Source organism: Scophthalmus maximus, chromosome 17, assembly GCF_022379125.1.
Source record: "Scophthalmus maximus strain ysfricsl-2021 chromosome 17, ASM2237912v1, whole genome shotgun sequence".
Classification (NCBI taxonomy): Eukaryota; Metazoa; Chordata; class Actinopteri; order Pleuronectiformes; family Scophthalmidae; genus Scophthalmus; species Scophthalmus maximus.
In genome coordinates, this window is record NC_061531.1 from 16,826,945 (window position 1) to 16,850,210 (window position 23,266).

General features: G+C 43.5%; 3 protein-coding genes across 3 annotated transcripts; 1 reads left to right on the top strand and 2 right to left on the bottom strand.

Annotated features, from left to right (window-relative positions):
- Window positions 1-539: 539 nt before the first annotated feature.
- Window positions 540-8,779, bottom strand: ppp1caa (protein phosphatase 1, catalytic subunit, alpha isozyme a). Its single transcript, XM_035616597.1, has 8 exons — window positions 8,620-8,779; window positions 8,215-8,331; window positions 3,276-3,407; window positions 2,904-3,134; window positions 2,705-2,809; window positions 2,392-2,615; window positions 1,975-2,109; window positions 540-1,500 (listed from the first exon to the last, which is right to left on the bottom strand). The coding sequence occupies exons 2-8, from the start codon at window positions 8,267-8,269 to the stop codon at window positions 1,384-1,386; spliced, it is 999 nt and encodes a 332-aa protein (XP_035472490.1). The 5' UTR covers window positions 8,270-8,331; window positions 8,620-8,779; the 3' UTR covers window positions 540-1,383.
- A 1,516-nt stretch (window positions 8,780-10,295) lies between these two features.
- Window positions 10,296-14,061, top strand: cldni (claudin i). Its single transcript, XM_035615323.2, has 3 exons — window positions 10,296-10,452; window positions 12,018-12,150; window positions 12,728-14,061. The coding sequence occupies exons 2-3, from the start codon at window positions 12,019-12,021 to the stop codon at window positions 13,229-13,231; spliced, it is 636 nt and encodes a 211-aa protein (XP_035471216.1). The 5' UTR covers window positions 10,296-10,452; window position 12,018; the 3' UTR covers window positions 13,232-14,061.
- A 54-nt stretch (window positions 14,062-14,115) lies between these two features.
- coro1a (coronin, actin binding protein, 1A) lies at window positions 14,116-22,613 on the bottom strand. Its single transcript, XM_035615316.2, has 11 exons — window positions 22,455-22,613; window positions 21,006-21,209; window positions 19,584-19,706; window positions 19,343-19,472; window positions 17,800-17,981; window positions 16,946-17,065; window positions 15,768-15,872; window positions 15,514-15,659; window positions 15,262-15,319; window positions 14,959-15,174; window positions 14,116-14,480 (listed from the first exon to the last, which is right to left on the bottom strand). The coding sequence occupies exons 2-11, from the start codon at window positions 21,201-21,203 to the stop codon at window positions 14,388-14,390; spliced, it is 1,371 nt and encodes a 456-aa protein (XP_035471209.1). The 5' UTR covers window positions 21,204-21,209; window positions 22,455-22,613; the 3' UTR covers window positions 14,116-14,387.
- Between the last annotated feature and the right edge of the window lie 653 nt (window positions 22,614-23,266).

Consider the following 23,266-nt stretch of genomic DNA (forward strand, 5'->3'; position numbering starts at 1 on the left):
ATTCGAATGAAGAGCCCTGGACTGGAGCACTTGAGGGTCAGCGCAATGACTCACCACCTCACCCCGCTTTGAGAGCGCTCGTCTTTGACCACGGCAACATACACGGGGACCCCCTTCGAGGAGGCATCTCAAGTGTACAGCACTGTGTTGAAGTTCAGACTAGTTGATTAAATGTCAGTCAACTGCACCCGGTGAAGTTGGATTATACTTTCAGATCTCCCTTAACATTTAAGAGGCAGTGAGCAGCAGAGGTTTGGTGTCAAAGCTCCTCGATTCCCTTTCCCTGTCTGGCTTTTCTGCTAAAATTCACTCAACTACTCGGACATTTGGCGTTGAAGAGATTCCCTAATGAAAGATCTACTTTTCGACTGTCTTTTTGTACAATCAACAAATTTCCAATTAACCCCCTAATCTTTGGCTAGATCCTGATGAAGCAATGCTGTGATGTGAAATGACCTTTTTGGGCAAAAAATGTTTTTACACGTTCGCGCTTTCAAAAGCAAATGGCAAAACACAAAGTGATCAGCATGGCGGCATAATTCAAATAAATGGTCATTTTTATTCATCTTAACTTTCAGTGAACTAAAAACCAAAGAAGAAGAAGTAGAAGTAGAAGAAGAAAAATAATTCAAACCATGTTGGTTTCATGTATCTACAAAAGAAGCAAAAAACTATTTCATATCCATGACTGTGTTTTCAAATCATTGGTCTTCTAAAAAGAAAAACATTGTGTCGCCGTGAATCCGTTTTTAATTCGAGGATTCACCTTGCACTTATGTCCACCTTTGCGCCCAGTGTGTCGTATGTGCCGTTACCACTTGACCGTGCAACTTGTCCCCGTCCCCACCCCTCCCTCCCCACCCCCCTCACACAGACATACACAGACCTCTGAAACAGGATGTACAAAAGCTTGTGTTTAGCATTAAACAGTGCAGGGCCCCAACATAAACAGCCAAGGCTCCTCCTCTCTGCTCGCTCTCTCCCCTCCACCCAGGTTTGAATTTTACATCACCCATCTCTACAAAATGACAGGAAAACAGAGACCCGAGGGGAGTTGCCTACAGAAGGAAGGAAATTTTAAAATAAAAACGTACATACAGAATCTAGAAATTCCTTCTGTCATTCGCACTTATTATACACATTCTCGCACAGAAAAAAAAATTACACGCAAGCAGCCGAACAAACAGTTAAAAATTGTTTTAAAGAGAGAGAGAGAGAGAGAGAAAAAAAACATGATTGAACCCTGGACACTTGTTTGCTTTGTTGCCGTTTGGTGACGAGGGAGAGACAAGTTTGGGAGGTGGAAGGGGGAAAAAAGAGGGGGCCAACAGGGGGAGAGGGGTTGGTGGGGTGGCAGGTTGATGGAGGAGAACCCAGTGGGTGTTATTTCTTGGCCTTGGCGGCCTTGGCTGAATTTCGCGGCGGGGTGACCGGTCTCCCAGATCCCATTCCTGCCCCTGTGCCATAAGGATACAATTTCTTGTCTGCTGGCTTCAGAATCTGTGAGAGAGAGACAAAAGAAGTTCTCGATTACAAAATAAACTCGTAGTAGAATCACAGCCGGGTTTTTCCAGTATTAATGTTGTACAATAAAGGAGAAGACGAAAAATTTAAAAAGATAAAAGCTTCACAAAGGGAAAACGTGTGCCGAGCAAATCAGCTTCATTACAGAAGGAAGTGTTAGCACAGGCTCCGTTTGAAGATAACCCTTTAATTTCCCAAGGGGAGACTTGTTTTCACGGCCTGTACACATTCCACACGGAAACATACAGATGTTCTCACTCTCTCACACTCTCTCTCACACTCTCACACACACACACACACACACACACACACACACACACACACACACACACACACACACACACACACACACACACACACACACACACACACACACACACACACACACACACACACACACACACACACACACACACACACACACACACACACACACACACACACACACACCTGGAAGGAGCACATGAGCGTCTCATCCACACTCATCATGGCACCAGCGTTGTCAAACTCCCCGCAGTAGTTTGGAGCCGAGAATAAGGTGACGAGCTGCCTCTTTGCGAAAAACTCATACCCGTCTTCTACCACCTTAAAGACGGAGATGAGAAGAAGCAAGACAAAAAAAAAAAAGATTAGGGTCAGTCGGTCACTTGTATTGTTGATATTGTTTTGGTCCATGTGGTTATGAGAAGATTCTGACCGGATCCCAATTAACACTGAATGTCACCGTTCAGCTTATTGACATTTAACAAAGCAACTTTAGTTGGTAACCACTGGCTTTTTTGTTCATTCCTACTGAAAACAATCTGAAAAAGCTGAACATGCCTTCTGGCTTTTAATTAATTTACACAGACATCTGGTGAACTTTACCTGATGTGCCCTGCATATTAGGTCCATGTCGTGTTTGTGCAAAAATTTGGCCACCACGTCGGCCCCGAACGTGAAGGAGACGCCGCGGTCGTTTTCCCCCCAGCCCAGCACGTCTTTGTCGGGGTCGGCCCACAGCAGGTCGCACAGCAGCCCCTGGTCGGGCACGTCCGTGGGCCGCATTACTCTGCGGATCTGCTCCATCGACTGAAGATCGGGAGAGAGGCCTGAAGGGAGGACGAGAGAAAAAAAAACTTGAGTCTGGTTCTTATCAGCTAATGTGGATATCAATGCATCTCGTACAAACAAGCCCTACCTCCGTGACAGCAGAAGATTTTCTCATCTACGATGGCAGCCACGGGTAAACAGTTGAAGCAGTCTGTGAAGGTCTTCCACAGCTTAATGTTATACCGTCGCTTGCCTACAAACAGGAGAGGAGAAATGAGAATTGAGTCCAGTCCAGGTTGTATATTTATGTTGTTTTTTAATCTGTTAAAAAGGTTGTGTTCACTTACACTCGTCGTAGAAGCCGTAGATTCGATTAATAGAGGCGCATTCGTGGTTGCCACGCAGCAGGAAAAAATTCTCTGGGTATTTAATCTTGTAAGCAAGAAGCAGGCATATAGTCTCCAGCGACTGCTTCCCTCGGTCTACGTAGTCACCCAGGAACAGGTAGTTGCTCTCCGGGGGGAAGCCTCCGTATTCAAACAGCCGGAGCAGGTCGTAGTACTGACCATGGACGTCGCCTGCAGGGGGAGGCAGAGGGGTGCAATTTAAAAAAACACCACAGTGTTTGTTGGGTCTGCGTGCAAGTGAGACCACGCGCTTACAGAGTGACACAGACTCTTACACTACGATACACATCACACCGACTGGTCAAAACTCACCGCAGATTTTGAGGGGAGCCTCCAACTCGAGCAGGATCGGCTGGCTCAGGAAGATTTCACGGGACTTGAGGCAAAGGCCGCGGATCTCGCTCTCCGTCAGCTGGACATTCTTCCCTGGCCGAGAGCCCTTGACTGGGAGAAATTAAGGGGCAGATGTTATATTGGAGACACAATGAGCAGGGTTCATACACCTTTTCTAAGGTCAAATTCAAGCACTTTCCAAGTACTTTCAAGGTCCTCTTTTTATATTTAACTTTTTTAAAATGACATTTAAAAGAGATGGTATTGTGCTATAAACAACCAATTGTGTTTCGTAATACCAGAAGGATAAGAAATTAAAAGAAATCACCTTTTATGTGCATTTTAAATGAAATTCAAACACCAACATTAAAATTCAAGCATTTTCAAGGATTTTAAGAGTGACACCATAAGACACACACCTTTCTGCTCAGTGCCGTAAAGCACAGCAAAGGAAATCTGATCCTGGGATTTTCCACCCCGACCACCACCAGACTGATACGCTAACACTTCCCACCAGCCAGATGCTGGTTAATTTCTACACAGCCACGTCAGCAGGTAACCATATAACTGCAGTCTCAGATTCACATTTTTATGATCATCAACAACACAACAACACGAGCTTGTGTAACAATGAAAAGAGATTAAAACGTCTGAGAAAAAACCTGACCAGAGTAAACTAGTGTGCACGGGTTTCTGCTCGAGTGGCAGTTTAAACCCGAGGCAGAGGAAAGACGTGAAACCCACTTCCTCCTTCTGGCTGATGGAGCTGCAGCGAAGACTCTGCAGAAGCGTAATTAGGGCCTCTCTCCTAATGTGCACTGGTGAGCAACAAAGCAGGCAAACCATGGGCTGTGTTAACACACTGACATTTAAAAATAAAGGCCAAGAGAGACTGGTTCTAACGTAGAATTGATTCAAATATAAACCATATTTATCATGTATCCCAAACCTAATGAAGATTATATGTTCTTGTTCCGTCATCCAGCTACTTCCACTGATGCAATATGAAGAATTCAGCAGGTCTGTCAAGTCTCTCCCTGTCCTGTTTTTTTCACTTTTAGCGCACACATTCAGAGAATGGAGTCAAACACAAATGATTGTGTATTGAGCAAGAAACCCAAATTTATGCAAGGTCAGTGACAATTCCCTTTAATGTTTGACATCAAACCAGGACGTCTGCTCTACATTCAGATCTAAATATTTGCCCACTGGCGTGTGGACCTCAGGGTCTGGACGTGATGCTATGTGTGCACCGTGGCCTTGTGCAACATCGCTCCTGGTGGAGTTTGGAATCGGGTTGTGTTTGTATCGCTGACGGAACGAATCACGCCTCCAATTCCTGCATGTGCTGGGACGACACCAAAACTACACAAGTGACTAATGAGGCGCCACTGTACAAGTGACTAATGAGGAGTCTCCTTCCCCACCCAGCGAATTAGTCACAGGCTACTGAAAAGGTAATGTACGTACAGTAGTGACAGATCCGCCTCCAACCATCCCGGTGAATTCCAAGCCGAGTATAAACAGAGCTATCGCTAATGTGTGAGTGAAACAGATTAAACTGGTGTTCCCCCGGTTAACAAGACGAATAGACGGAGGAATTCTTTAACCTTTTAAAAGAAGAGTAAAGATAAAGAGTAAAGACTTTTTACAACAGTGAGTGTGTTGCTGCACGTTCTACTCGCAAAGCTGCAAAATTACATCTGAAGGGACAGTTTCTTTGTGAAAAACTGAGATCACAGTTACTCACAGTGGTTATCCATCCCAACACAAGGTACCCGAGTCGAAGTAACAGATCCGCAGGTTCGGTTTCATCTCAAAGCAAAAATAACCAGAGTAATGTCGCCAGAGCTCCGATTCAAACAGAGGTTATTCAACATGCAAAAAAATTAGGGCATCAAAATCCCAGCAGTTGCTTCAGGTCAACCCTGATAAGGGAACTTCTGATAAAAGGTGTGGAGATGTAGGTGAAAGGTACGTGCTGACAACTGCATTGTCTTGTAAATATATTGATTATGATTTGTGACCAAGCGATAGGCTGTAACTGGAGGAAATCACATAACTTTATTACTTGTTCATTGTTGTTACATGCAGAGCGCCCGATACTTTGGCCCTTTTCTTACTCTTACTAGTTTGAGACAGACAGTTTTCATTTTCCCTAAATGCACTTGCACCCATCTTCATCCTCAACTGGGGAGAGGGAGGGCGAGAGCAGACGTCCACATATGGGTCGCAGAAAACACGCTTATAAATTGTCGTGACACAACTAAAAGTGAGGTCCTTCAAAAAGTGAAAAGTAGGAATAAATACCGCAGTGCTGCATGTCACTTTAAAACCTGGATTACAGAGGGCTAAGCCCTGACAAGAGCTTTACGCCAAAGTTAGCCACATAGGCAGTGGGCAACAGTGAGCTCATATCATGAGGGGCAACGGACAAAAGGGATTTCCATTGCGCTGATCGGGGGACAGAAAACAAAAGAGCCGGACCAGCGCGACAGACAAAAAAAAAATAAAGTCGCCGCTGTGTCAGGAGAGCTGGAATCAACAGTTGGTCTGCCCTGGTTCCCCCCCGACTCAGTGTTGTGGGTGTGTGTTCTGCTCGGGCTTATGTGATGTCACGCTCCCCAGACGTGCTATTAACAACTCTCACTTCCTGGAGTTCCCTCTCGGTATACGTCCTCAATCCAATTGAAAGCGCTCATTATCCAAACTCATTTAATTGGCTTGGTCACGAAGTACAATCAGCACGGAGGGAGGGGGTGTTCATATAGGACACTGAGCCAGTGAGGGAGAACTTATCAATCCTTTGCTGCAACATCTGCAACAGGCCCTGCTATTCTGGAGTCTGCTGTAGAGTAGATCAACACAATGGTAAGATTAACTGGCAAGTGGTTATTCTCAGCAATAAAACCACAAACGCTGGGGGGGGGGGGGGGAGAAGGTCAACCGAGTTACATAAGAGGATATAAATACTGCCACTATCAGCCTTGTTTGGCTTCCCCTGTGTTTGGCAGACAAGCTTATCACAGATCCAAGTATAACAATCAATGTACAGAAACACTCCTGCGTTGGTCCACAGTCAAAATCAAACTCCAAGGAGGCACGGTGGCTCCACGTGCATATTCGTGTGTGAATAATAATAATCCCAAATCACCTCCATCAGCTCAGCTTAAACCAAACGCACAAACAGCCTATACTTGAGAATGCCTGGGGGGAAAAAATATCTGTAACCAAAGCATTTTTAAGATGTTTCTATACAACACTTCAACAGGGGAAACATGGAAGTGTACATGTGTGAATCAGGCGTAATATTTCACAACCGGCGCACCCTGCCTGACAAGCGCACACCTACGGAGGTCACGATCATATTCGTAGTGCTCTTTAGACGGACTGTAAAGTCGAGTCTGAAGAGATTTATGCTTCTGTTTAATGTCCTCGGGCTGCTGTTACACAATCGTCATGTGGATGTGAAGATAAAACGGCCCTGTTTTTCCCTCATGCACGCACACACAACTCCAACCATAACACGATCTTGTCTCCACACATTGTATACAGTCGGCAGTTGGAACATTTAAAGCCCTTGTATTTCGGAATGGTTTGTTTGGCTTAGGGCTGACACCATGTCACAATCGCTCCATATCTGCCTTAACCGTTCCAGAGCATCTGCGCAAAAGTTTAATTATTCACACAAAACATGTTTTTTTCCAACGTTTTTTTCTTTTCTTCCTTCCACGGCCACATGACACCGCTTCGCAAGCGACAACAAATTATATAAGCGGTTTGTTGGTGTCTTGCTGCAAAAAGCAGAAAAATAGCTGACCGGCAATTGTGTTTTTCCCCGCACACGGTACTACAGCGAGCATGTGCCAATCAAAGCATCTGTGTTTGTACGCCTCCTCTTTAACAAGTCACTCTGGTGAGACGGTTGTGGCTGCGAATCGTAATCAGACCCTTCACAGTGCAACTGCAACACAACACATCAGCACGGTGCAGGGCAGTCCACCCAAGAAACTGAGCAGCCGTCTTGGGGAAGGGGCTTAAGGTATAAAAAAAAAAAATACAAGACTGTTCTTCCTGTAAGTCAATGGACATAAACATCAAATTAATAGTAGTTCACTGCTATGTTTCAAATAGTCACTGTCAAATCCCTCAGCGAATAACAGTATTTTTTACAGCATCACCTGCTTGATGGTAAAATCCAAATGCAATAATGAAAAAAATTTAAAAGCCAATAATTTATGATCAGATGTCATCTGCATAAAACGTGCCAACGATCCAACGTCACGTACTTCCCTTTGAATTACAGCGTGAAAAAGGGGAAGGGGCAATAAATGGGGATAAAATTAAAAAAGCACAAGACTCTTCTGTACAGTAAGTCAATAGACACAAACATCTAAAAGTCAAATGATTTATCGTTCACCGCTTTGTTGCTGATAGTCTCTGTCAAATCCCTCAACGAATAACAGTATTTCGCTCAGCATCACCTGCTTGATGGTTAAAAAACCAAATGCAATAATGTAAAAAATTCGAAAGCCAATAATTTATGATCAGATGTCATCTGCATGAAACGTGCCAACGATGCCACTTCCCTTTGAATTACAGCGTGTAAAAAAAAAAATATGCATCTCTGTTGCAAACACAAATGGGTGATTTAAAAAATATATTATTATAATAATAACAAAAAGAAGATCATAAAAAAATAGATGTGTCCTAAACAATCCGAGAGGAAACAGGTTGACTTGACTGCAGCCTTTCATCCGAGCCATCGAGTGGGAAGTGGGCAACTCCAACATTGCGTGACTGCCTTTCAACTTGAACCGACTCACCTGGAAACATCTGAATTACACATTCCACAAGCATGCAGGTGAATCATAACCCCCCGAACAGAACAGGGCAGCGGGGCTTGGTTCCTCCTCACCTTCCAGGAGACGCTGAATTATGGAGTCGATGTTTAATTTGTCCGGCTCCGCCATTTTCCTTATTTTTCTGACGTTCCTCGAAGCGGTGGAGACCTTCGGGTTTTTCCGCGCGGCACCTTAAAAAAACATTTCAAGAGAAACAGACAAGGACAAATATAAGAGGCGAACACATTCACCGACATTCACTCCCTAACGTCGGTGAGCTAATCGCGCAACGGACTCGGGACGATCAACGAGCGCCCGCCAGCTAGCGCTAACCCAGCTAGCTAGCTAGCTAGCTAAGCTAAGCTAAGCTATGTAGCCTACTAGCCAACTAACGAGAGCTAACTAGCAAGCAGCACAACCGGAACCGAGGCAAAGTCGGCTAACGTCAGCCACGTAACACAACTCGCAGTGTCGCCCACCTTGTCTTCACTCGAACACCGGGCCCCCTCGTTAGGGAATAATGTGTAAATTTGTATCCACCGAGCCCGATCGTGGTCCCCTGCCCGTGGTTCGTCCGGGTCCCTTCACTCTTCCCCCGAGGAACTTCAGAGGAGGAGGTGTCTCCGGTGACGAAAGGAGGCTGAATCAAACCGAGCTCCGCGTACATTTCTCAACGCGTGATTGGTCCGTGGTGGGATTTTTTAGAACCTGAAATCTCGCGTCCGATTGGACACGCCATCGGTCCGTCTAAGACCACGCCCCCCGGACGTTTTACAAATTCAATCACGGAGATCTCAAATGGGAGCGGAAAGCGCGCCACCTAGTGTTCACAATTGGAATAACAACATATATGGTGATTAAAACAATGCATGCATATCCAGTTAAGTACAGTAATAAAATCCGTCACTTTCAACATCTTCTATATATTTTGATTTTTTAAGATTATCAAATATCAGTCTCTTCAATATGCATGCCTAATATGCAAAAAAACACACAAAAAACTCGCGATGTTATATGTTTAGAATTTCAGTTAATATTAACAAGTACAAAAGCATTTATTTAACTATTACTCATCATTTTATTTTCTATCCTCCACGTCAAACCAACTACATCAGTAAAACACATCAATATATCAATAATAATGATAATAATAATCCAGTAGTGTAATATTTGAGTTTATAAATTCAAAGGCACTTTAATATTCCATGCAGGACTTTTACTTGTGTTATTTAGGGTTTGATATTGTAACCTTAACTTAAGCAACAACAATAATAATAATAGTAATAATAATAATAATAATAATAATAAGTGGAGTAAGATCATAAAAATAGCTCCCCATTGTTATTGAAAATTTGCCATAATTCTCACTGAATTACAATTAGGACATTTGACTTTGACATTGCAGTTGAAGTACAGCATCTGTTTTTAATTCAAATTAATGTCCATGTAAAGTTTTGAGCACATTTGTGAGTTTGTGTTGCCCTGACCAACAAAGGCTTTTGTCTTGAACCCTCCTCCAAACAAAGATCTTAATGTGTACATATAGGATCAGATATTATCATCACCGCATGTGTCACTGTCTGAACGTGTTACACATATTTTCTTTCTCAACAATCCTTTTCCTAATTTTGCTTCCCATGATCCAGGAAACCCTGCATTGTAATCTTACGCAAAACCCTGAACCCACTCAGTCTCGGTTTTCTAAATCAGTCTCCTCACGTTCGTCATCACAGTTTCGACACACGTAGGTGAAGGGGGGGGGGGGGGGGGGGTGTGTGTGCGTGTGTGTGTGTGTGTGTGTGTGTGTGTGTGTGTGTGTGTGTGTGCGGTTGGTCTTTCGAATGACTCAGTTTTCTTTTTCTGGCAACCCGTGATGGATACAACCAAAAAAAAGATTCACAGAGCATTATCATCAGCATCAGTGTTATCATAACAATGTTTGGTTTTTGGATCATTTTTGACCTGCTGATGCAAAAACATCACAACTTTTCTGTCCCAAGAAAACACTGAGCTGTTCCATAGCATCAAAGTGAGCACGGTTGAGGTGGAAAAAGAGAGGGAAACATTCGTCTTGAGACAAGTCCAGTCTGGTCTCGAGGTCCTCCCCACCTGTGGACTCCCCCTATCAGAGCCCGGCCCCACCCTACACCTCACATTCCTTCTACAAATACCCCGTCTCAATAAACGCAACTCTTGTACATCCCCAAAACAGCATCTTCACAACAACGACCAGACAGCGACAAAGGAAGAAGCTCAAGAAAAACAGCGCCAATTTTTTTTTCACATCAGGTTCAGAGGACAAAAACTGAAAGGTAGGCATCTTTTTATATATATATATATATATATATATATATATATATATATATTAATCCACATTTCATTCAGCCACAGCTCTGAAATGAGATATAATTCTGCAAAACAAAGCTTGAAATGACTAAGGATGAAAGGATTGTATGAGGATTAGTCAAGTACCTTTTTATGGGCACCAGCAACCATCATAAAAAAATAAACAGCTGTGATAGTGAAAGAAAAGAGAAATGCCCATCATAAAGAAACCATCATATTTGTCAGTGTTCCCTGTTTTAAGGGAAGTTGTGATCAGACTCAACACGCACTACCCGATGAGAGGATAATTGAAATAAGACAACAGTACATTTTGAGGTAGAGTGTCGGGTCTATAAGGGGAAGGAATAGAAATATCAGACTTTAAATCCACTTCCCCGACATCAGATTAGTTTTCAGTGTTTAATCCGCTCTGAGAGTTTGGGATCTGGGCTCGGTCCCACATGCTTAAAAGTAAGATATGTTTGTCCTGGTTCAAATCCAGCACATGTTGTCCTGCTGTCTGGGTTATTGGCTCCTCCTTTTTTTTTTTTTTTAATTCCACAAGATTTGAAGTGTAGACGACTGGGTTTAATGGTTTGGTTGGGGGGAAAAGAAAAAGCAACAAAAATGTGCTCTACGGGATGTTTTTCAGGTGGTAATAGATTATTTGAATTGTCTATATGGGAGACAATTTGCACAAAATTAACATTTTTCATCTGATTCTGGAACTTTTTCCTTTCACGTTTTACAATGCTGGTACATTTATTTTCAATTTTCAGATATCAAAATGCAGAATATATCAAAGCAACAGCAATTCAAACTATTACACCACTAAATCTGATGGTCTTTAATGGATTCAATTCCCTCTCATTCGAAGAAAAAAAAAACCAAATCAATCTGCATCGCGTCTTCATGCAAAAAAGTCGTCTGTACTTTTCAGATCTACTTTTAGCGCGAAGAGTTCAAACTTTTCATTTTTGTCTGGAAAAAAATGATAATTAATAAAGCGACCGTGAAATAAACGAGTGAGACGGAGATTTTCGAAGTGGGAAGACGTGAGGGAGTGGCTCGTCCTTTCCGTGGGTGGAGATTCAGGTGGCCCCGGGGGCCAGGGGCCTGTCGGGACTTGAGTCTGTTTTAAAAAATGTAGCCCTAAGTGACATTTTCCTTTCAGAGCCTGTCAGAGGGAATGGCCTTCTGTGTGTGTGTGTGTGTGTGTGTGTGTGTGTGTGTGTTCAGCTCTGTGATCACACACACACACACACACACACACACACAAATATCTTCCATAGTAGCACTACAGTAACAGCAGATGAAAAGCTATTGGATCAGAGGAGGGAGCCCGCTCAAAGTACTGGGAAATAAAAAGAAATATATATATATATATATATATATATATATATATACACAGGTTTAAAAGAACTTGGGCAGTGAGGCGGAAACAAACAGTAGTAGAAGTAACCCCCCCAAAAATGGCTCCACCCTCCTCAGACGGCTGACGGAGATGTAACAGCCCTTATGATGTCATACATCGGTGTTTTTCTTTTTCCAGGATGGGATCTGTCGGAGTTCAGATTGTGTGCGTGGCCCTCGGGGTCCTCGGCCTGGTCGGGGTCATCGTGATCTGCGCCGTCCCCCGCTGGAAGGTCTCCTCTTTCAGCGGAGCCAACATTGTGACCGCACAGGTAAAAAAGAAAAAAACATGGAGCCATCTCCGGACGTGCAACGTTGATGACTTTAACAACCTAATATTTTTCCGAAAGTGCCGCATATTTATCCTCATCACCCCCCCAAAAAATGCATTTATCATTAAACAACATATTTTGTCCTTTAAATCAATGTAAGAATTACTGTAAAATGAAGCCACTACTTTGCTCTTATCCACACAAAAAAAATTGTTTTGGTGATTTTATTTTATTGTACTTTTTACCCCTGATTTCCTCGAGTGGCCACACACTGAATTCATTGATAACAAACAGTTGGCTATCGTTATTGAAATATTCGGGACATTTGCTCAAGCAATAGTGGTAATACTGCAACGTAAAAATACTACGATGAAAGGAAGAGTCCTGCATTGGGTCACTTGAGAAATATTATGAGCAAAATGGACTTACAGTGCGAAAAGTAGAAAGTATTCTATAGGTCCATATACGTATTGAATGTTTACCCTACTATTAAATTTGAAACTTGGACATGGATGACACATGAAATGACTGACCTGTGTGTGTGTGTGTGTGTGTGTGTGTGTGTGTGTGAGTACAGAGTGCTCAGGACGGCCTGTGGATGAGCTGCGTGGTGCAGAGCACCGGCCAGCAGCAGTGCAAGAAGTACGATTCCATGCTGGTGCTGTCCTCCGACCTGCAGGCCGCCCGCGCCATGACCATCATCGGCTGCATGATCAGCGGCCTCAGCCTCCTCATCCTGTTCTGCGGCGCCGACTTCACCACGTGCATCGAGAACGAAGCCGTCAAGCCCAAGATCAGCCTGGTGGCCGGGGTGGGCCTGCTGCTCGCCGGCCTCCTGGCCATCATCCCCGTCAGCTGGTCGGCGCACACCACCGTGCGGCAGTTCAACGACCCCCTGGTGCCCGCCTCCCAGAAGAAGGAGCTGGGCGCGTGCATCTTCGTGGGCTGGGGGGCCGGCGTGCTGCTCATCCTGGCCGGAGGTCTGCTGTGCTGCTTCAGCAGGCCCAAGTACGGCGGGTCAGGGGGAACCGCCAAGTACTACAGCAACAACGCCTCCGCCCCCAACAAAAACTACGTGTAGTGCCTTTACGAAAGGGACTGTGGTTCGACAGGGAGGAGGGGAGGGTGGCTTAGTTGGTGAGGGACTGGGATGGAACCAGTTAGTTTTAGAAAAACAAACACAAAAAGAACAGGATAAGTCTGTAAATACACTGAATTCTCATAATAACTGGCTCCGGCTTTTCTTTCTTTTTATTCAAATTGATGTTTCAGTTTTAAAGCAGTTTTTTAATAGGTGCTGGGTTATTCATACGTGAGATATGCTGTAAATGACTGATCAAACCTTTTGTGATATTAGAATAAAAAAAAAGTTTTTATTTGGGGCTGCTTCGAAATATACAATGTCAACTATGATATCCAAGCTAAAAAAAACGGTTATGTTCCTCGTTGTTTTCCTTTTTGTGACTTCAAAATGTGTCTTTGAGTGGAAAGAAAGATTGAGATTATGAAAACATTACAAATGTATTCTTGAAAATAAAACATGATTTGATGATCTCAGCTCTTGAGATGAAGATGTAAAGATATAACAGAGAAATTACCTTCTTACAGTAGATGCACTAGTGGTTTATATTATACACCTATAGTTTAGTTTATGTCTTCCCCTTTCTGTTTCTCCTCCATATCTTTTTTATAATACACTGCCAGAAAAAGCTGTAAAAATATGAGTCTTTGACCAAACGCACCTCAGTCGAGCTCAGGGAGCATCTTCAGTGTGCACTTCTCTGATGACACCTTCTCAAACGTCCGCGTGACATCATATAACATTTTACAAAACAATTGTTATTGTTTTTTTTGTTTCTCATTTTGTATGACGATGCGTACACGTGATTAAAAGTTTACGTCTCGTTGAAATGTGTGTTTTGTGTGTATTTGTTTTAAAAAACTCAAAAAGAAGTCCAAAATACATATTTTCAAAATACAGAAGACTTTATTTCAAAACGGAAAAACATATATTAAAAATACGAATTAAAAAAAAAACTTTGATCAAACAAAATAAACAAATTCAAGCTCTGGAAAAAAAAAAAAAGGTTTGATAACAGCCGCTGCTTCAACCAGCTCCCTTTGTGTCACTGCGATCAGAAGGTCACAGCAGTCGATGTCTGTCCTCAGTTCCTCCCGCTTCTCTCGACTTCTGCTCCTGATTTATTTATTTTTCTCGTTTGTCAAGCTCCTCTGGTTTAATGTTTGCTCTCCAGCTCGCTCACGCGCTTCACCAGCTCCTCCATCGCTGCTTTGAGGTCCTTCATCTCCCTCCTCAAGGACTGGACCTCCTGGAGCGACAGACAAGAGGCGGAGTTAGGAGTTGTGGGCGCGCAGTTGGTTGATACTTAAATTTGTTCCTGAGCCGAAAAACCTAATTACATTTGTGAAAATATCATCAGCTATCGGTGGCGGATGAACAACACCAAAGTGTTAAAATGTCCTGCATTCACAAAGGTATTGATACTTTGCAAAAAAGTACAAAAGTTTCATCAGCACCTTAGCATCACAAGTAAAAGTTCTCATTATACAGGAAAATAATCCCCATGATTGTTACATATTTTAGTATTTAATCATAATACTTGGCACTTTTGTATTTTTAATTGGTAAGCAGTACTTTACTCTATTACTTTGTATGCCTTTTTTGTAGTTTAACCAGTAACAATGCACCATATTTTATGTTTAAGGTCAAATTTCAGTGGATCTTTGTATGTGAGACCTTGTTAAACAAACTTAATCAATGTGTGTTTATTCTTTTAACAGTCTCACCCCACAGATGTCCGGCTGACTGCCGACGGACGCGGACGTGGTCTTCAGGAGACTCTTGATGACTTTGAACTGCTTGGATTTGGTGGTCGTCGCGAACCCTTCCTTCAGGGAAATCAGGATGGGCTCGCCGTCCGTTCCCTGAAACCACTCGTCGGCTTCGACCGAGGGCTCGGGGCCGATGGTGTCCGGGTACAGGTCCTCCTGGAACAGATCAGACTGCAGCGGGCAGAGGAGGAACAAGAGTCAGTTAAAAGGGCAACAACACAGAAACCTCAACCTACTCTGCAATTGTTAAAGCGTCACCTTGCGAGGCACCGTCATGACTATGGGCTCGCATTTCCTCTCGTGGAGTTTGTAGAACCTGGAAGTGGAGACATTTGTTCGTATCAGCTTCAGGTTGGTGACAACTTTAAAGAGGGAAGTGGACGCATTTCAGTCTACAATAAAAAGGTGTGTGTGTTTGGGGGGGGGGGGGGGGGGGGGGGGGGGCAGTCCCACCAGCTTTGCACGCCCTCAAAACACCGAGCTGCTTTTGGCTTTATAAGGGATACGAACCTGGCAATTTCACATTTGTTGACCTCCAGGCCTCTCTTGGGCATCCAACAGATTCCCTTCTGGCTGTCCTTGCTGCTGTACATGGACAGGAAGTGGACGTAGGGAGCCTCGTCCGTCACCTCGAAGTAACGGATGCTGCTGTCGCCCTGTGACGAAAAGATGAGACGTCAGCTGCGTGTCTCCGCACGAGGCAGACGCAGAGAGAGAGAGAGAGAGAGAGAGAGAGAGAGAGAGAGAGGTCGTCTCAAGCCGACCTTGCCGCAGAGGTAGACGACGCCGGTGTCCGGGTCGAAAAACGGCATGAGGACGCCGCTGCTGGTGTCCAGCTCCTCCAGGTTCAGCGGCTCTTTAAAGTCCTTCTGTTAAAAGAGATTCACATACACAGAATTCGTACTTAGATCACATCCGATGTAATAACCTCGATAGAAGGAACAAAAACATGAGACTGCTCGGGCAGCCGGCAGGTGAGGCCAGGGATTCATTTAATGGAGCCTGATGTGGCATGTTGCAGGGTGACACCGCCCCAATGCTGCAACATGGCTGTGTTGAAACAGGAGCGATGTTGTAAATGAAGTGGGTAACTCCCTGTAGAGCCATAACAGTTAACAGTTTGACTGCAACACAAAGGTTTTCACGCCATGTCTACGACCTTAAAAAGCATCGAGACTTATTGCAACTTGACGCATTCATCTGGTGACGGAGGAGAAGTGTCTCTGCGCCTCAACTGAAATCTGAATCTATGAATCTATTTGTGCATGTACGAGCAGGATCTTGTACACGTCTCATAAGATGTCTGCAGGTGATCTATAAAGGCCTGTTTTCTGAGTTATAGTTAAACAAGGCACTTGTCTGGCAAAGTTGAAATTGTTATCGTCTTTCACGCAAGAGTTTTCCTTTATTTTTCTCTGTGTTGTGTGTTTGTGGGCAGGGCTCGGCTGTTTGACATTTCTGGATACCGGTGTTTAAATCAAGACGTGTCGACAGTCGTGGGGTTGTTGCTCGTGTTGCAAAGCCACTGTTTGTCAAAGTCTGATCAGAACACACCCACACAGTCCTGATGAGGCAGGTCTTACACCATGATGCCTCCTCAGCAACATGATCACAATTATTCTATCGATCCCATAGACATTCAACAACTAATATCGCCGTTTGACCTTGGCTCAGACTGCACCAAAAACATAAAGTAGTTTCACACTGAGACATTTATGGTTTCTGACTCTACGTGATCTCTTTTTGATAACTAATATAATGACTAATGTAAAAATAATTTTCAGGGGAACTAAAGCTAAGAATACGGATTGTGAATCTCAGAAGGGTTTAGTTAGTGACGAGGAGTTTTTTTAATTTGTAGTCTGAAAAGGCTGTCAGACTGTAAGAGAGAGAGAGAAAAGTCTTTCTGGACTTGAACATGCAGGACTGTTGACACACTCACCGGGTCCCACAGTGCCACCTGCCTCTCGCTCATGCGGCTGAAGCCCGTACTGAGGATCTTCCCGTCGGACACGAACACGGCCCTGACGGGCCTGGAGCCCTCGTGGGGCTTCTCCTTCTCCTGTTGGTGTGTGACGCAGAGCAGAGCGACGGACTCACTAAACAATTATGACATTTCAGATGATTTCAGAGACAAAATTCGTCACTGCTCGTTATTCTTTAAGGGCTCTGACAACAGCTTTTTTCAGGGTGTACTTAAAATAATATATATTTATGATATATATATATATATAATACTTATCATGCAGAAAAATTAATGATGATAATAAAAACTATGAAATGACAAAATAATAATTCATTTTTCTTATTATTATCACATTATAGATCCAAAAATGTAAAAAATAGAAAAAAGACAGAATTTTTGATTTGACATTAGATAATGCTGATTGTTAAAAAGTTCCATATCACACTCAAATTCAAATTCATACGGTTTCAAATCAAATTCACGCAGAAACAGAAGTTCTCGGAATCTCTGCGCGGAGAAGCAGAGGAACTTACAATGAGTCACAAATATAATTATTAACAGTGACAATATTAGTCAATTAAGATTATACCAGCGGCAAGTCATTTTCAACAAAACCACATCATCCAAACATTCACTGCCTTTTTCTTGTCTCATTTTTTAGTAAACTAAATATCTTTTCTGGTCAGATAAAAAAGGATTACCAAAGATTGATTAAAGGTGATCTGTATTTTTCAGTAAGCGCTCATCATTAGGGCAGGTAAATGTGGCCACAGATGCCCCTGAGTGCCACTGGGCGACGTGGGGCGGAGTCGCGGGGAATAAAAACCTACGTAGAGGACGGTGCCCTTGCGCGGGTCCAGCACCCGCATGGTCTTGTCCTTGCAGGAGGTGAGAATCCTGGAGCCGTCCCTGTTCCAGCAGGCGCTGTAGATGTGGTCGGTGTGCACGCTGTCCATCCTCACCACCGCCTCCCCGCGCGCCACGTTCCACAGGATCACCACGTTGTCACAGCCTGCAACGGACAAACACACACACACACACACACAAACAATAGCAGTCAGGGTCAAGGTGGGGGTCATTATGAAACACGGTCAAAAGCCTCACATTGAACTTCCCTTAACATTCAGAGTTTCTGGAGAAATTTCATCGGGAACAAAATGTTTTATATTTCCAGTGTGTAACTGGAAAAAGAAAAGAGTTCCACGTGCAGAGTTCCTAAAAAGACGAAGCTGGTGAAGAACACTGGATCCACAGTTTGACTCGCTTTAGAAACATGTAGTTTACCACGAAAATGCGTTATCACACACTTAGATGAGCGAAATCCCGCCACCAAGGCCCAACAGCATCCTGGAATTACCACATTTCAGCTCGTAGATATTTGTCCCATAAATATGTCTGATTTATTTTTTTTAAATATCCAGATCCATGCATTATGCAATAACCCCCCCCCCCCCCCCCTTCTTACTTTGTATAAAGTACCACCTCAATGTTTATTTATACTGATATTTTGCTATTTATGATGTCAGTCTTGTGAGCTTCTAAACTGTGTTTCGTTGTCTTAATACAATGACAATACAGATCTATTCTGTTCTATTCCCCAGGAAATTGATGCAAATGTAAAAAAAAACCAATCCCATCTCTCAATGTTAAAGAAAGTGAATAATATATATTTTTTTTAAATCATGTTCGGATCCGAGCTAGAATTGAATGGGTTCTTTCTTGCCCCATGTTCCATCCTTCCACCAAGCGTCGTTGAAATCCGTTGAGTAGTTTTTGCGTAATCCCGCTGATAAAACAAGCCAACAAACCAACGGACAGACACAACCCCCTTGGTGGAAGTAATAAATCAAATCTCTTGTACATTAGCGGCAGTTAGAGAAAGATAATTCAATATTATTATCTTTTATCTACTTTCAATAAAAAGGCATCATGATGAAATGCTCCTGATTTCATTATCCTGCCGTTCCAATTCAGAGATTCATTTTTGTTGAACGATCTTGTGCATGTTGTCTACATGAATACGTTTTCTGATTAATGTCACGATGCCACAGTATTTTACCATATGTGTCCCAGCCCCAGCAGACCTCAGCTGGAGTGATATTTTACCGCTGGAGTTTACCGTCTTAACACAAACAGATTCCGTGGTTGAACTTGTCGAGGTAGTGCTGTGAAGTGTCAACGACAACAGCACTGATCAGTTCTCGGAATAGAGAAGGAGGGTGGAGGCTCACAGAACTTCCTGTTCAAGAGATGGTGTCTCATTCGACAAAAAGCTCTGTGAACATTCGTCCCATCCTGGTTCCCTCTGATACACGAGCTCCCCCCACAGCTGTGACAGCTGTTCGCGGGGAAGGAACGCGTGGCTAATAATACCTGCGCTCATCAGCACATTGTGGGCGGTGGGGTGCCAGCTCAGGATGCCGACCCGTTTGGAGTGGCCTTCCAGCTTGACGACGGGCTCTGTGAGGGGGGACGTCAGGCCGCCATCCGGGATCTCCCAGATCTGTTTACCGACAGAGATATTTGGGACGCACGTGTAATTTGTCACGCCAAAACTTAGAGATTTCGAAAGATTCATTCACGGTTTGCTGTTGAACTTATTGTAAAGCCTCACCATGACACTGCAGTCCTCAGAGCCGCTGGCGATGATGTTGTCGTTGTGAGGACAGAACTCGATGTCCAGCACCGGACCTGTGTGGCCGCACACGGTGGGGTAGGACATGTCGATACGCCCGGTCTGCAGAGAGGGAAACGGAGGATGTAGAATACAACTTAAAAACAAATCCTAAGTAAGCATGAAGGTTCTCTTGGTTCTCTTGATTCCTCGACTCGGGGCATCCTTGCAATTTTCTGTTATGCTGCATTTGTTTGACTTTAAAAGTCTGAATATTTCCTCGCAGACTGTACCAGTCACACAATTTATAAATCACTGGACACCAAAACAGTTGAGAAAGTTTTATAGCATGAATATTTATCTGAAGACGGGAGGATTTTTTTTCCAAGGAAGACTTCTCTGTAATTTAACGCACACTGCTCCAATAGACTAATTTTTTCTCTCCCGTGAGAATAATTGACTACATGAGAGATGCGACCGTGAATAATGTGCTTTCTGTCGGGTTCACCACGCTTCATCTGAAACCCTTTAGATCCCACGTGGAACATAAGCATAGAATAATGATGGAAAATCATTAGGGACAGGAGTGTGTCACATGTCACGAATGATATAGCATAATTTTGATTAATATGACCTGGACTCTGGCCTGAGCTGGAGATGGATTAACCTATGATGATTTGAAGTTTTTTGAAATATTGCAAAATTCAACACTCGCTTGTTATGAATTGACGATTCTTCAGAGCGACTGCAGCAGCAGACAGTGTTGGCTACAGATGATGGTGCAGCACAAGTTTACTGTAAAATATGATCATATATTATACACATGGATGTGTTCTCTCAACCGCCTGCAATTTGATAGAATAAACATTTCTAACCTTGTTATTGCCTAACACAGGTAGAGAAATATTGAAGACTTTGCTTAATTAAATTTAAGACTTTGTTCAGTTTAATCCAAGACTTTTAACTTCTTTCAGTCGACACACTTTGAAATTGCTTCGATGACCATCAACAAGGCGACGAGGTTTTCAATTTCCCCCCCCTTTTTCCCCCCGGGTTTGTAGAAAAATGAAATCAAGAAGTTGCAAAGCGCGGCGCCTAACGTATACGTCACGAGCGACTGCAGAAGAACCGGGTTGAGGCCACATCCTGTACCCTGGCTGAGCTGACAACAAATCCTAATATGGTGAAAAGTCCTCAGCGGCAAAGCGAGTGACGTGCACAAAGACTCAAAAGTTACCACCGAACTTCCTTATTCAGCTCGAGGTGTGACGGCGCCAGGCAGCATTTAAATTTGTAAAAAAGCGTAGGCATTGGCATTCGAAAAGAAGAAGGAGAAATGAAAAGGCATCACACGAAACCTGCATCTGAAAGGGTCAAAAATGCTGTTGGAGATGTTTTTGTCCTCGTCTATGTGAACCCCACCTTGCTCAGGGGCAGCACCATGAAGGCCCCGCCGCCGCTGGCGTCCACGATCATGGCCACGAACTTGGGGTTGGCCGAGCAGAAGCAGCTGTCCCAGGTCATCTGGGAGATGCGGATGTCGTCGTAGCATTGGTCATTCTTCACCGGCTGGCCAAACACGTGGCGGAACTTACTGCTCCTCACGACCTGCCTGGACATGGTGAACTGAGCGACAACGAGGTCAAAGATCAAAAAGAGGGAGAAGTCAGAATTGCATGTGCTGCAGACGGACGGCGGCAAAACCCTGAACTCGTCCGACCAAATGTCATCGTTTGAATGAACATAATAAGACAGCGTAGCAGTAGTTGTACCCAATGTCCCCTTATTGCTTATGCTTTTTCAAATTTCATGCAGGGGAATAAAAAAATGACAGACACCGGAAGCTGACGACACAGCTGAAAGACACGACAGAGAGAAGCTTTTTTTTTTCTTCTTTTTTTTTTTGAAAAGAGGAAGCTGAAGCTTTCACAACAGCTTCCTCTCGTCTGTCTGTAACCGGTGCTTCTCTCCTGCTCTCGTCTCTTTCTCTTTTTATTTTTTATTTTTTAATTCGGGGGGTCTGTGTGTGCCGCTTAAATAATTGTGCACGCTGAGTGCAAGACAAACAGTATGAGGGTAAGAGACATGAAAAAAAGCTATGTTATTTTTCCCAAAAATTGACTGGCACGTCTGCTGTGTGCTTGAAAAAACAAAAAGGAGGAAAAAAAAGGGGATGAATTGCCCCGGAGCGGCAGTTACACCACATTCTTTAGGTTGAGCAACACCAACCTCTTCGCTCTCATTCAGCCACTCGTGCTGACACAGGTACAAATACCTTGATATTTCAACACATTTAACCTTGTTAATCACAGGCAGGAACCAGGCAGCGTTATGAGCTATGAGATCGAATAATGTAGACGTTCTTACTGTATGAGTAACGAAATGGAAGGGAAAAAAAACATGCAGTCTTGCAAAAGAAACGGCAATTAAAAAAAAACAACCCACTGAATATGTTTGTTTTTTTAGCTTTACCTCCATTTGTAGATTCTTTTTACTTCCTGAATCCTGCAGCCGCGCCTCAGCTCAGGGGCTAAAGAATCAGACCGTTTTTTTGCTGCATGTGCATCACAAGACCCCTCAGGCTGCTCCGCTCTAATCGAATTAATCCTTTATAGAGTGCGGCGTAATTTTATCAGGGGGCCTAAAATGCACGTAAATAATCTCTGTCTATCAACTGTCTCTGTCTCCCTCTACAGAAATAGGAGCAACTCACTAACTTGAAACAGAGAAAAACTCAAAGTGGACCAAAGAATCTTAAATGAGTGACATTCTCATATCTACTGTCACACAATAAAATCTATCCATTGCATATTACAAATGATATCCTCGGGGATGTTCCTGCAGGTGTGGAGAGAGATGTTGCAGGCCTACCTGGGAGTTGTGCAGGTGGGGGAGCGCAAAAAATTCAGCTCAAAGAGTTTCCGGCGGAGCACCAAACACCCTGCCACCAGAATGAGGACTTGAGAGGAGAGGGTGGAGGTTAAAGTACATCACAGAAAGAGAGAAAAAAAATCGACGTGGAGGAAGTGAGAGTTTCAAATGAAGGTGGAAGTGGGAGGTGTCTCCCTGTCCCATTTGGTTTTTGGGTTTTTTTAAGTGCAGGAGGCGACGTGAAGACTCTTTGAGATCTTTGTGCGAGATAAAGCTCGAGATCATACATGTCAGAACAAACGCACAGCTGCAATATTGCAAAAAAAAATGTTTTGTTCGCCATGCGGTGCAGTTCCTCAATGCAGTTCCTCTCTGAAATCTGATAAAGAAAAGGTTCTGATCACTGCGACGTGATGACAAGACATTTGGGGGGAAACTGCTGAGAGGATTTCACGATCAGCTATTTTTTTATCTTCTATAATATATACACTAAAATATTAACTGACACCGACCGGTGCATTACAATACTGAACCCAAACTTACCTTTTTGAACATTTCAACTTTTAACTTTGCTTTGCAAAATGACACATTGGAAAGATATGGGTTATTTAGATGCAATTGATTTGCATTGTGGGAAATGTAGGATCCAGATTTTTTGGGAGTTGTACCCACACTGAAGATTGGATATCTTGGACTCTGTTGCATCAATTCTTCTAAAAAAATGAACCCTTGCAAGTCTTTCTATCATTTTGAGGACATTCAGTCATTGTTGCATGCACACACACTTCTATACTTATCTATATTTGACATAA

Excerpts from the sequence above, each read along its gene's own strand:
- coro1a (XM_035615316.2), bottom strand. The coding sequence starts at position 21,203 with ATGTCCAGGCAGGTCGTGAGGAGCAGTAAGTTCCGCCACGTGTTTGGC. Across the intron at positions 19,707-21,005 it reads TGGTGCTGCCCCTGAGCAAG|ACCGGGCGTATCGACATGTC; the intron begins GTGGGGTTCACA and ends CCCTCTCTGCAG. Across the intron at positions 17,982-19,342 it reads CAATGTGCTGATGAGCGCAG|GCTGTGACAACGTGGTGATC; the intron begins GTATTATTAGCC and ends TGTCCGTTGCAG.
- ppp1caa (XM_035616597.1), bottom strand. The coding sequence starts at position 8,269 with ATGGCGGAGCCGGACAAATTAAACATCGACTCCATAATTCAGCGTCTC. Across the intron at positions 3,135-3,275 it reads GGCTCCCCTCAAAATCTGCG|GCGACGTCCATGGTCAGTAC; the intron begins GTGAGTTTTGAC and ends CTCCCCCTGCAG. Across the intron at positions 2,110-2,391 it reads TAATATGCAGGGCACATCAG|GTGGTAGAAGACGGGTATGA; the intron begins GTAAAGTTCACC and ends TCCGTCTTTAAG.
- cldni (XM_035615323.2), top strand. The coding sequence starts at position 12,019 with ATGGGATCTGTCGGAGTTCAGATTGTGTGCGTGGCCCTCGGGGTCCTC. Across the intron at positions 12,151-12,727 it reads CCAACATTGTGACCGCACAG|AGTGCTCAGGACGGCCTGTG; the intron begins GTAAAAAAGAAA and ends GTGTGAGTACAG.